The 14435-nt window shown below is 34.3% G+C and overlaps 1 protein-coding gene across 7 annotated transcripts in view; it reads right to left on the bottom strand.

Annotated features, from left to right (window-relative positions):
• The window catches only part of Ca-alpha1T (Ca[2+]-channel protein alpha[[1]] subunit T), a 673619-nt gene that overhangs the window by 159415 nt on the left and 499769 nt on the right, over positions 1-14435 (bottom strand). For all 7 annotated transcript variants that reach the window (XM_074140614.1, XM_074140612.1, XM_074140616.1 and 4 more), the window contains exon 5: positions 5579-5676. In XM_074140614.1, the coding sequence (XP_073996715.1) occupies positions 5579-5676 (98 nt within the window). The remainder of the gene's footprint in view (positions 1-5578; positions 5677-14435) is intronic.

Below are 14435 nucleotides of genomic sequence, written 5' to 3'. Positions count from 1 at the left end.
GAAAAGTATTGTGGAAGTACGAAGGAAATTCGGAAAAATGCAGGATTTAGAATTGGAGGCCCATCGATTAAAATGGAAATGGGCAGGTCATGTGGCCAGAATGGAGGATAAAAGGTGGGCAAAGAGAAGTTCTGAGTGGACGCCAAGAAATCGGAAGAGAAGAAGAGGTCGTCAAGTAGTGAGGTGGAGAGATGAGATGGCAGATAGAGTGGGTTGCCGGTGGTGGACCACAGCAAGAGATAGAGGTGTATGGACTAAAGTTGTAAACAATTATTTTGAGATGTAACAGTTATAATTTATTAATGAAGAATTTAAATTTATTAATTTAGAAGAAAGTAATTTTTGTTATAAATTTTGTAGCTTATTTTGTTTACAGTATATTACGTTCTAAATTTTGCATACTTAACTGTTCATTTAATTATTTTTTAATTACTTGCTATTTTTTTTTTCTTAGTATATTATACTACATTCTATAGAATTGTTAAATTGAATTGTACAAATCGAACTCTAAATCCTCCAATGGAGAGGCTTTTTCTCTGTAAAGGGTGTTAATAAAGCTTTATTATTATTATTATTATAGTATGAGAATAAATTTCGCCTTGGCTTAATATCTACTCAAGGCAATAGTACGGTTTTGTGGTCATAAAATTTGGTACAGCTTGATCAATGAAAATTGCAATTCTTCAATACATCTTCAGCATGAAACTGTATCAGTTAAAATTATTGTACACCAGGTTTATTTTATTTATTTATTTTGTACAATGATCAGAATTTGTGAACTATGATTTATTTTATTTATTTCATTTTATTTTTAATTTTTTCTTTCGTGATTTATTTATACATTTTCATTATGCCAGCAGTGAACTCTTGTGTAATAGTTCATAACTAATGCACGGAATAACATACGAGGGGGTACCCAAAAATAACCGGAATTGCGTTGCCGCGCATGGAGCTTATGTAGTACGCATTTCTGCCGCTAGACGTGTATAGCGCAATTCCTTGCCAGCTCAGTCCTGCCTGTGTTGTCTGCCTGGCTTGTTCTGTTCATCTGCAGTGATTGTTTTTACCAGCGCTGTTTTGTTCTTTTTTCGTTTTTTATGATGGCAAGTTTAATTGAACAACGTGCAGCTCTGAAATTTTGTTTTCTACTCGGCAAAAATGCTGCTGAAAGTGTTTTAATGTTGAAAACAGCTTACAAAGATGACGCTATGGGAAAAACTCAAGTATACGAATGGTTTACTCGGTTTAAAAATGGCGACATGTCGATTGATGACAAACCTCGTTCTGGACGTCCATCAACTGCCCGAATCGACGAAAATGTTGAAAAAATTCGAGAGCTGGTGTTCACAGACCGTTGACAGACAATTGATCAACTGTCAGAGAGTAGTGGGTTATCTTGGAGCTCGGTTCAGCGAATTTTAACGGAAGATATGGGGATGAAAAGGGTTGCTGCCAAGTTTGTTCCTCGAGTTCTGACTGACAATCAAAAAGAACATCGAGTTGAAACATGTCGTGCTTTGAAACAACAGCTTGAAACTGATCCAGACTTTCTGTCAAAGGTCATTACTGGTGATGAGTCATGGTGCTATGGTTATGACCCAGAAACAAAGCAACAGTCGAGCCAATGGAAGACGTCATCTTCACCCCGACCAAAAAAATGTCGTCAAGTCAAGTCAAACATCAAAACAATGCTGATTTGCTTTTTTGATGCCAAAGGCGTAGTCCATTCAGAGTTTGTCCCCCCAGGTCAGACCGTCAATCAAAACTTGTATTTGGAAGTTTTGAAAAGATTGCGCAATAGTGTTCGCCAAAAAAGACCCGATTTGTGGCAAACAGGAGACTGGTTCTTCCACCACGACAATGCACCTGCACACACAGCCATCTCTGTTACACAGTTTTTGGCTAAAAATGGCATGGTTCCGCTGCCCCACGCACCTTACTCGCCTGACCTGGCTCCGTGCGACTTTTTCTTATTTCCACGCATGAAAAAGGGCATGAAAGGTCACCGATTTGACAACATTGAAGAGGTCAAGAAAAAAACGAAGAAGGAGCTGTCAGCCATTTCTAAAGATGACTACAAAAAATGTTTCGAACAGTGGAAGCACCGGTGGGACAAATGTATTAGTTGTAATGGAGAGTATTTTGAAGGGGATAAGGTTGTTCTGTAAAAAATTTGTAAATAAATAGCTTTTAAAAAATAATTCCGGTTTTTTTTGGGTACCCCCTCGTATTAATAATAATAATAATAATTTCAACAGTTTATTGCGTTTAGTGGTTGACTACGGTTTGGAGTTTGGAGTGATAATACCCCTTATTTAGGAATATGAATTGCAAATTGAAACAAGCTACTTCTGTAATCCATACCATGGAAACAGAAACATATGGATGTATTAAAACAGTTAAAGGGCGAAAATCCTCAATCCATCCTCCTTAACTTACACTAACCGCACACTAATTCATCTTAAGGGAAACTGGTCTTAAAACTAAATTTCCATCTGCTATTTTACAACAAGAACATATTAGCTTGAATCGAAAAGCTGTATCGCTGCTAACAATATTCAATGATAATCCAATTACCATTGGATAATTTTAAATATAAACGCATCACAGCTTTTTTTTAGGTCAAACATGGCATGTGTTTACAGTAAATCTCAATGTACAGAAACACTATAACTTGATTCAGTTCCCTACAGAAGAGAACCGACCATAACTTAACTATCAAAATTTCTCAACTAGTACTTATTTATTTATTCTTCTTAATTTAAGGTACCCCAACATACGATGCTGCATATTTTAGTGCCACCAAAAAAGAACCATGTCCACACTTTACAGACAACATTGTCCACTAATTAGACAGCGAGGCGTGAGTAGGGAAATCCATTGCACTAACTAACCGAGTTAACTCCTTCTTTATTACCTCTATATGATGAGATTTTTTCACGTTTTGAGAGGTCCTGAGAAATGGCACCAATTAAATACTGTGGTCATATTAATCTACAACATTAAATAAAACATTTTTATAGGACAATTCAGATTCTAATGTATTTTTTCAGTATAAAGTACGGTCCTGTGTCTCGTATTTTATAAAGCAGGGATAAATGTGTTGCTGTACTTGAATTTGAAACAATTATTAAATGATTTTTTTTCTGATTTTTCGAAACTGCCTTCTACGATTGTCTGTCTCTAAAACTGTTAAGTACATGTAGATAGTTAATTTTTTTTAATAATATTTCTAGCAATTTTTTTTGAGCTACCCGAAGTTTTATTTCGGTACAATGTGCAGTTTTATAAAATAGAAGGTAGTCTAATTTTGAATATGTTTCACAATTCGTAGTTTGAACAAATTTCTAAGTTAAAACGTTAGAAGAAGTGAAAGTCGGGTTATTTTTTCGTGTGTCTCCAAATTTGTTTTACCAATTAGAAAGAGGAATTATTGTAGTCTGGTCAAATTTGCTTTCCAGCAAGGAATTACTTGTGTAGGGGACGTAAAAATAGTTTTTAGTACACAGTTATCTGCATGTGGGGGTAAATAGAAGTACAAAAAACTAAGTCGCTTAAAAGGTGGAACAAAGTGTTTCATTTTGTTGCAACTTTCAAAAAAACTTATTGAAATTATTGTAAATGCAATGAAACGCGTAAGTATTATTTACATTGGGGATTGAATTTATTGGGCGGGATTTTTTGGGAGAGTAATTAGCGTCCTCTATCTTTTTATTTTGAACTTATATAGTAGAAAACACTAAATGATTAAACATTAGAAATGCCTCATTACTGAGAACTTTCCAAAACAAAATATTATTTTTTCAGAAAAATATTTACAACTAAATGGTTAAAATTTACGTGTAAGTAGCTGGAATTTCAAAACTTAAAGAGAAAAACGGTACAACTTTTACAATTGTTCTTGTAGAGGCAGTCTAATAAAATGTACTGTTTGCTTTTCAGCCGTGGACAAAATCGCTGATAGCGATGACAGATCCCATTCTGTGCTCCCGGTTCTTTATTAAGAAAATCTGTGATTTTTATTCACGATTTGAAACCATGTTTTTTTTTGTATTGAAAACTCAAATAGAAATTTGAATCAATTTCAATTTCTCCAATTAACAGAGTCGTTGGTGCTCTACACTTCATGTAGGAAATTCTCTCTTGTTCCTTCATGTCTAAAAATATCGAGATTTTATTAAAATGTTGGCTAGTATTGTACAGAAACAAAGAGCATTCCATTACCCAGTCAGAACTAAACAATTACAGCTCTAATATAACCTATTCAACTCCCTTCAAATGAGAAATGTTTTTCTCAAACTATTCTGAATGCATATTCCCACTTTCACGAAACTAAAGTAAATATATGCATTTTAACAGAATGAATGCAAGCAGTTAGCAAACAATAAAAAAGAAACAATAATGTTAAAAAAGTAAATATTGACATGAGAAATGGTGAATGTGTGTAGTCAAGTTTGCTCGCTTTTTGCAGCCTGTAGTACACACTCTTGCAGCAATAAGCTTGGAAATTACAAATGCTTACACAAGCTTCACTAAATATTTACCCATTTAAAACAAAAAATGTTAATTTGTAATTGGTAGTTTTTAGTAAAATGTAATCATCTAAGAAGTACTTAAACAAATTCCTTAACAAAAACTTACAGTTTAAGCATTTAAGAAGGGTTGATTAAACGACAAAAGGTACACAAATCAGCAAGTACGAAACAATTCATTTACACTTCAGTTCGAAATTTCAGCCATACAGAAATGTTCAGAAAACTGTTTTCATTAATATTGTTTAGAATTTATTAGGCGTCACAGATCCTTATGCTGGCCATTTCATCTACAAAATATTTGTTCAGTAAAATGTAGCACCCATTTAACTGCAAGTTAACTGATGAAGTGTTAAAAATAATATGCAACCTAGTTTGTTAATATTAAATTTGAATGCAGTTTCCTTCAATTACATTCTTAATCTAGATGTTCTCTCCACAATGTTTATAAATATGTTATATAAAAATTGATAAAGATAAGTATATTTTTAGGATTAGGCAACATTGTTAAAGTATTTTACTAATAATTTTATTTTAAAACTCCTTTACAAGAACTCAATTTAAGGGATTATATTAAATTATAATTTAGGATTATTATTTCAAGTAGATATTTATTGGTTAACTTTGTATAATTTGTGCTCTCGTATTTTTCTTGGATAATAATTTCGTTTGTCAAAAGTAGGTAACAGAAAGTAGAAAAATGAAAAATACAGATCTTCAATTTCATTACGGGGTCAAAGAGGGCATGGTGTGCTGGGGTATGACGACGAGCCAAAAATTACCCAAAAAATAAATAAACAATCTAGAAAATTCCCATCTAAATGCATTATGTAACCCTCAAAAGGTTTTTACGAAGCTACGAAAGGTTTCTCGTAGCTTCAAGACACATTTCATTTTTTTATTAGCCCTACCATCCTACTTTTATTATTATTATTTTTTTTAATGCCAAATTTGGTATTTTTTTTTTTGCCATCGCATAGTGAAACCTTACCAGTTAAAAGGTCTAAGAGAACATAATCAATGGAAATTTAGATTTTTTTACTAACTTGGTATCCTGTTGATAGCTCTTAGAGGTCTCAGTACTCGTATCGTTCTGATGGCAGACAGATTCATGTTTTCTACATTCAGACAGTATTCCAGGGCTCTGTAAAATAATAGCATTAGTAGTTCTTTATTTATAGTATACGATATTTCAAATTTTTGTTAAACATTGGAATAAAACAGTCATGATAATTTTATATGTTAAAAGACAATAAGGAAAAGAATAAAATAAAAACTAGCAGATGTTATAAAATTAACCGGATTGAAATTATTGTGACAGCTAAGTTGGAAATAGTGCTAGAATAAAAACTAAATAGTTTTTCTCCTGAGAAACAATTTGTAGCTGACCTTAATAAAATACATTTTTATACTTAGAATTCTTACTTGCCACATTGTTACTTGAATTCAATTTTTCATATAACAAATAAAAGCTGAATTGGTACCGTATGTTACAGTCAGGAAAATGTGTAAATTCAATTCTAAAATATAAGTATAACAACTAAATCGTATATCAGTCTTTTATTAATAGGTTATATTTTTAAACTTCAATTTTTTTCGATTTAAAGAGAAGCCAGCTATAATACTAGTTACTGGTTACCAGAGGAATATAACTTATCGATATACACTGAGTAAAAGTCTATGTAAAATATTGAAAACTATAGCAGCACCCGGCTAAGCGTTGCTATGGCACAGACTGGTTAAATGGTACTATTCCGGACGTTGCAAGAGCTAAGGTTATGTCATTTTGGGATCGAATTGCTGCCATAATCAATCTAATTAGGAACGTTTTACTAGTTCCTCCTGGCGCATCTAAGAAGAAGATTTCTCCAAACCCGTTATTGACAGTTTGCATTATGTGATCGAAAAATTATTATTATTAGGAATATTTGATTTGAGGTGATGGCATTCCCAACTGATTGAGAACTTTGTTCGCGATTTCTAAGCACAAATCTTTAATCAATATCAACGCTTTTCTGCTATGAAATTCCATGTTCATATTTGGATTTTTTCTTGTGCATCCGACGGGAAATATCTTCAGCCACGTGCGATTTATATTTCCCCCATAATTCTGTTGTAGATGAAGGAGAGCAGGCGGTCAATATGATTGCAAACATAATGTACGAATTTGATTTAGATGTGACGTGTTGCATGCATTAATGCATACATCTCCACTGTCGGTCGCTTTCCAATAAATTTAAAGCTTGACATGCACTGCGCAAAGTGGTATGTTTAATGCCGTTGACAATTCTCAATTCCTTGATGACGTTGGACTGAGCATATATTACCAACAGCTTGCGATGAAGCATTCATCGTGTATTGGTGTATTCACGGTGTACAGTCTGCCCTATCGTAGTTTCTTTAAATATGCCAGGTTGCCTCGTATGCGTCGTTCAAATGATTTTCTAGTCGCTTTCCATACGTGCAATACGTAGGCACTTCCGAATATAGTGTTTTCACAAATGAGTCATTTTGACATAACGTGAAGTAATGGCTATTGGTTGCACATTAAAATCTATTAACATTCAATAAATATCTGGTATAGCGTGTGTTCTTTTTACGGCCCACAGATAGCGCGGTTTTTCCAAACAAGCATGTTTTTTCCCATCACTGGTGTGCCATTTTTATAATAGGTATGTAAGAACACTCCCGTATCCAAATTGTGTCCAAATTTCAAAGCAATCAGTGAAGAACTTTCAGAGATTTAAGATTTTGAACAAACGAACATTTACATTTTTATTTATACAGAATGTTTAAAGAAATTGTTGGAACTATTACCAAGAGAATTACCTCTTTAAGTATTGATTAGTTCAGATTTTGGCCGTAAGTTACACTCTGATCAACTGGTGGGACTTCTCAAAAATTGAAGTTTCAGCATCCTTTCGACTTTTGGTGCTTGAAAGGTTCTTGGTTCACGCACACTATTTTCAAAGACCATTAACCGTACACAAGAAAACTTAAAATGGATATTTTTGGTTGAAGTAAAGTAAGTAAAGTAAAGTAATGCCTATTTTTATAGGAAGGCTTTACGTCCAATAATTTTGGTTGAAACGAGTTAATAAAAATTTAATACATTTAAAATGATTACAATAATTTTTCCGTAATGGAGGTGCAATTGTAAGTGACTAAAAAATAAAAATAGAATACTTGTGCTTGGTTTATATCAACTATAAGTTCAGTCCAATCATTTTGAGACAAGTTGTATGTTTGAGCAAAAAAAAACCTAATATTTACTTGAAGTAATTCACAAGATTGTAAGGGCAGAACTAGTTCTAAAAATCCATCGAGAGAGTTTCTCGCCAACTCCAGCAACGTACCGTTACAAAAACCCTAGTGATCCGACCAACTAGGGATGTAGTTTTTGTGTTATGTTATCTGAAGTTGAAGAGGCTACAACTGGCTGTGGCATTCGTCCACTTTACAAATGCAGACTTTATCATTTTCCCATTTCGCTTGACTACCTTCATTAAATATAAGTTGATAAAACGTCTGGAGGTGTAAGAAGGCAGAAGTACTTGAATAAGTAGCAGGCGTAAGAAATATTTTCATAATGAGCCCTAGGACTAAACCATTTATAGACCCAACTCAGACTGAGGTGAAGCTCTATAGTCTATAGATTTATAGACTGAGATAGAAAATGCCTATGTTGAGGCATAATTGCAAAACATATTCTGGTGCAAGACAAGTTCAGAGATCGCTTCAATAATTTTTTAAACATTACTTCAAGCGTCTCCGTTTTCTTTTTTAGGCTGAACATAGTTCAGTAAAATTACAAGAAAAAAAAAGCAAACAAAATACTTTGCCAAACAAATCCTGTTTAAAAAAAAAACAACGTTGTCTCAGTAAAGCAATATCAGTTTATGTAACTTCATAGTTCTATCCCATTACCTCTTTTGTCCACTAAAGTTCACATTTCGGCCAATTGTTCCTAGCATTATAGTAAAATTTAATTTAAAAAATCATCATTGGCAAAACAAAAAGTTTTATTTCATTAATTTATGGCTAGATTCTATCAGGAAAGAAACATTAAATGTCAATTACTTTTGAAACTGAATAGTGGCCATTGAACATATGGACCGTTTATTTTACAAGTGGTGTAAGTCCATTTTTTTTTTTAATAAAAAAAAAAATAGTTATCACGTAAAGTATGCTTAACTCAGTGTAAACTTTTTATTTTTAATCCAATTAATATTTAATATTTTTAAAAAAAATGCCAATGCTTTGTTCAATTTGAAGCACCTGCACAAGGTAGGGCTTATCAGCACAAAACCTTTGTGCAGATTGTGTCAGGAAGAGGAGGAAATGGCCTCTCACCTGTTGTTCGGTTGCGTTGCGAATCGAGCGGCTACGCTGCGATATCTTTAGAACTTTAAAGGCCAAAGGCGATTGTAGCGCACAAAGAACTGGTAGGGAAAGTCCTCAACCTTTTTAGAAGGGGAGGTTTCATTTATTAGACTCAAAAGGTGAAGGCACAATAAGCCTCTTGTGGCTGCAGCGCCGTGGGGCGTAGCTCCCGTCCCGCTTCTAATCTTATCTTACCTTGTTCAATTTAAAAAGTGGCCAGTCTAAGAAATTGCATAGCCATTGATTATTTAAAGCAGCGTAAGTCCATTTCTTGTGTATCTGACGGAAAATATCTTCAGCCACGTGCGATTTATATTTCTCCCATAATTCTGTCATAGATGAAGGCGAGCAGGCGGTCAATATGATTGCAAACTAAATGCACGAATTCGTTTTAGGTGTGAAGTGAATTTGCAGCCTGTAGATTTACATTATTTTAGTTTAAACGATCCATGGAACACTAATACAACTCTGGACAGTGAGCTGTAAAAAAACTTCAAAGAAAAGAAACTTTCAAGGTTCAGCAGCTGGATTCGAACCCGAGATCTCCTTGTGGGAATCTAGTATGATAACCACTTCAGTCAAACTCTTCCTTTTGTTCAATTTCTATTCTATTGATATTTCTATTGCTTCTTATTTGCAGAAAGAAAATTACAATTTTTTGGGGGCGAATTTCCAGTACTTACGCTAGTATAATTCTAAAATATCTGCAAGCTGAACTCAAGAATTTTAGTTTTAATCGCGATGAGCATCTCAAAAAACAAATACGTAAGAAAGCTTTCTGAAAATGAACTTCAAATACATTTTAATATTAATCTTTCTGCTATAATCTTTCATTTTAATTAAAGATTTAACAATAGATACATAAGTTCTGAAAGAAGTATAAATCCATCATTTTTACAAGCAAAATGAATTGGAGGAAAGCAACCAAGACTTTCAAAACTATTGTTTTTTTTAAATGACCATCAATTTATCTACTGTAAGAGAACCCACTAATGATGCTCTCTCCTTTTTTATTTATTGTTTTAATTGCAGCACTTTAATGGCTATCATTAAATCGATGTGAATGGGTTTCCCTCATGGTGAGCATCTTCTACCCACTGAGAGATGGAGATACATCAGCCAGCTAAGGATCCTCCGAGCATGGATTATTCTTTTTTATTTGATTAAGTAAAATGTATTTCGAAGAAATGGGGAAATAAAAACAGACATCTTAAAGTTTTAGACATCTTAAAGTGTCGTCGTGCTAAAACATTAATTTCAAATGAATTCATTCTTTAAGAGTAGGATTATTCATTTAATTTTGATAACAGCTTGGCTTAAGCTTGGTTTAAGATTACAGAATACTAAAAATATAATTGAAACGACATTTCATGAAATAATTGAAACTCCATTAAAAATTTGAGAAGCAAAAAGTTGGTTATTAGAATCAAAAGTAGGGCTTCGAAAAAGTTACAAATTTTAGTGGTTTGACTTTAGCAAATTTTGGATGAACATTCTTCTAAAACCAAAACAAGAAGCTGTAATCATTACTCTTTTTTAACTGCAGAGTTTTAGTGGCTTAATAAGCAACTTACTGAACAACATTCTACATTTTTGTTTTTGCTTTGTATTGGTACTGAAATTTTATCGTACAATCACAACATAATCAAATATCCATGCCTTCATAGAGCTGACAGAGCAGAACAATTGATTGTTTTATGTTCACCCACGAACTCGCTCTACCACATTCTTACCAATAAATACTCGCTTGCCAAGAAACAAACTGCACATCGTGACACCTAAAGCAACCTAAACCAAAGACCTACCGCCGCGACTCATTTATTCCTATTACCCTAACACCAACACTGTTGCAGTGGCAGCATTCATATTCCTCGCATCACTGTGTACCCAACCTAAAATATTAACTCAAGATGCATCCACTTATGCAAATGAAAAGAGACTATATAAAAGATAGGTAGGTATACTCGAGGTTCCAACTAACCTGAAGAACTAAACCTTAGTATCTTATTGACTAATCTTTCATACCTTCTCATATTAAACGCAGTCATACGGTTCGGTTAGCTCTAACAACCCGATGAACACACTAGCGTTATCCGAAAATACTATGTCCTCCATAAGTTTGTACACTGTGCTGAAAAATTGGTTTCATTCATCTTTATTTTTCAGGTATTCCATCACTACAGGTCTAAAATCATCTTCTTTATTGTATTTATTACAATTTAGCACCCGTCTTGCATTAATATTATTGTACGAGTATATAGATATGTTCCGCAGGCAGCGTGATTTGACATAAGTTGAATGCGTTCTATTTTCTTATAAAACCGAATCTCAATCTCTGATGTTGCTCAACCGCTCTTGTTTGTACGACCTGTTTACGAGTCTGAAGAACTTATCTATTCAATTGTCATTGGATATAGATATTAGAAGCTTACGAATTACATTTAACATCTCCATCTCAAGTTTAATTTTTAAAAAGGCGGTGGGGCGAGTCTCTCATTTAATTTTCAAAAATTTAAGCTTCTTCTTCGCTTTCTCTCTCATTTGGAAACTTCTTGGGCATCCTACCTGCCAACAAATGTCCCAGAAATTTCAATAAAAATCCCTAGTAAGCGCCCGAAATGTAATTCTCCATTGCTTTAATATAACCACTGTCCCAGAAACCAATGATGGTATTTTAAAGCAGAATTAATTTGGCGTTTTTGAATTATTCGTTGATGATTCAGCAACGCATAACCAGCTTCAGCTTTGCGGTTTAATTCATTTTTCTTGAAGGTGTCTTCACCCTGTCATCAATGGGTATCACTTCAGCTCACTGAAGGCCCTCGACATGCCAACTTCGTCCACTTTTCTGCTGTGAGGAAATTAACAAGAAAATTCTATTTAAAAAAAAAAAAATGTGGAGAAGTGAACCAAATTTATTTGTCCGCTTACTGGCCAAACCTCACTTTAAAATATGAAAAAAAGTTTACCATTCTCAGTGAAAATCTATCCAGTTTGTTGTTTAATACTGGGTTGATGTTAATGCTAATGAGATTCCAAAATGCATAATGCAGCGCTTGAACGTTATGTTTGGGTAAATTAATAATGAAAAACAAGAACATTGTGCTGTTCATGCACTGAATTCATTCGTTACACAAAATCCTCTGACGTTTCTATATATAACTTGAAACTTCATTACGATTATATTGTAAACATATCTAACCTTCCAGTATCAGACAATCGATTGTTTTGATTTGAATGTATAATTTATAATTCGATATTTCTTCTTGAAAAGCCTCTATACAAAAAAATCTCCATTTTCTAGTGCAACTCCTAGTTTAACTTCGCATTTTGAGGTCAGTCCAGTCATACTGTTGAATAAAGAAGTAATTTACTACAATTACTAAGTTTTTAATTTCAATTTCGAGTTATCTGGTTCATTAAATCTGAGCTTTTTATATTTTTGAAGCTTCAAGAAGGGGCGTAGTTGTTAATGTAAACTAATTTCTGTTAGAAACAAGGAGATTGGCCCTCATTTACCAACTCCAAATTAAAGTTTTTCATTTTTAGTCTGGAAATTGAGCTCTGCTAACAACTTGGCCTCCATTTCTGATTTGGTGACTAAAACAAAGGCTGAAAAATAGTACAACTTGATTTTTATTGAAGGAAATAATAGCATTAATCCTTCATAAAAATGTTGTTGGAGATTCTAATGTACAAAATCTGGTCTTGAACATACTTCCACATTGAAGGGCTCGTGCACATGAAAGGTCAAGTCGCGGAATATGAGTCAAATGGTAATTTGAGACTTTTTTTTTTTGTTCTGATAGCGCCCATGGAACAAAAATACGAGGAGTGGCTATTAAATAACGAGACTATTGCTGTAAAACATTTTATTTTAAATTTATACATATTTAGTTATTATCACCTTCAATATACACCCCTCCCCTATCACTACAACGCTCCATGCGAATTTACCATTGTTCGAAACAGTGCTGGAAGTCTTTTTCTGTGAGCTCCTGCATGACGCGTGCCGCTTTTTCTTTCACAGCTTCAACGGACTGAAATTGTGTTCCTTTTAATGCAGATTTGACTCTGGGGAACAGATAAAAGTGACATGGGGCCAGGTCAGGCGAATAAGGTAGATGGCCTAAAACTGGGATGTTGTACTTGGCTAGAAACGTCTTTACAGACAATGTAGTTCTCTTTTTATGGAGAACCCAAGACTTGTTCTTCCACAAATCGGTTCGTTTTTTCCTTACTCTTTCACGGAGTTAAGCAAGCACCTCACGGTGGTAATGTTGATTAATTATAACCTATATTTTCATTCGTTTTGGGCGTGGAAGGGCGACCCAGGTGGTCATCATCTCCGACGTCTTCTCGGCCATCTTGGAAACGCTTGAACCACTCAAAAACTTGGGCACATGATAAACATTCATCGCCATAAACTTCTTTTAATAAAAGATAATATTCAGTAGCGGTTTTATCAAGTTTTCTTGTGAAATTTCACGACAATTCGTTGCTCTACTAAATGTGAAGTATCATGTTTTCGGCAAAACGAAACGTAACACCTCTTACACAAACGACGGTTCCGGTCAGACAGATTTCTCTACAAACACGTGAGACGCTGCAATCGAAAGAGAAGGCTTTACGCTGCACAGCTGACGGTCGTTAAGATTTGGCGCATGCATAGTTCTTCTGTAGCAGCATCAGTCTCGTTATTTAATAACCACACCTCGTAAACTGTCAATTCATTTGTCCCTAATCCAAATGGGGATACACTACTACAAATCCAATTCATTTTGATCCAGAGCAGCCAGCCTGTAATATACTTATACATTACTAAACTATACTATGCTCAAAATAACCCTCTGTACTTCGGCAAATATCGCTTAAAAGTGTTGCGCAACTGGGTCACTAAAAGTGTACTGGACTTACTACTGCAGTTATTTACGGTTAACTAAGTAAATAACTTCCAACAAAGTGGTGAAATGTAATTGTAATGAAATTTTGATAAAGACTAGGGAATGAGAGGGGACTTGAGTGAAAAATAGACATAAATTTATGTAAATAATTTAATTATTTAATAAAGTCACTTGTCTGAGGATTGTGCTGGCTCGCGAGCCAAGGAAATTACATTCACTCTTCATCACGATCTTGGCGGCCACCAACCAGAACCTACGAATTAAATAAATTATGGGAACTAAAGGAGAGGGACTTAGGGCTAGAAGTTAGGCCCTACCTCGCCCCTATACTTCAACGTTAAGGCTCCTTTGTCCCTTTAAATTATTCATAATAAGATTATCTACTCGAGAGAGAGAGAGAGAGATAAGATTTCCTTAGCAAATGCTCGTCCATTGTATACAAAACTCTGAAGGCAGGTAATTCTCATGTTACCTGGCGTGTCTATCTCTCACTTCTTCTACGTCCCGATGATTCCAAACTCTCCTTCTTATCATCAAACTGCAGACTTTAATCATCTGTTTTGTTCTGCTCTATAGGTTAGCGTGTTTATACTAAAACTAGAACGCTGAAGAGAAA

Source organism: Rhodnius prolixus, unplaced genomic scaffold, assembly GCF_049639745.1.
Source record: "Rhodnius prolixus isolate KJV_2025 unplaced genomic scaffold, Rpr scaffold_6, whole genome shotgun sequence".
Lineage (NCBI taxonomy): Eukaryota > Metazoa > Arthropoda > Insecta > Hemiptera > Reduviidae > Rhodnius > Rhodnius prolixus.
The sequence above is the reverse complement of the archived record's forward strand: the minus strand, read 5'-3'. Positions and strand labels throughout refer to the sequence as shown.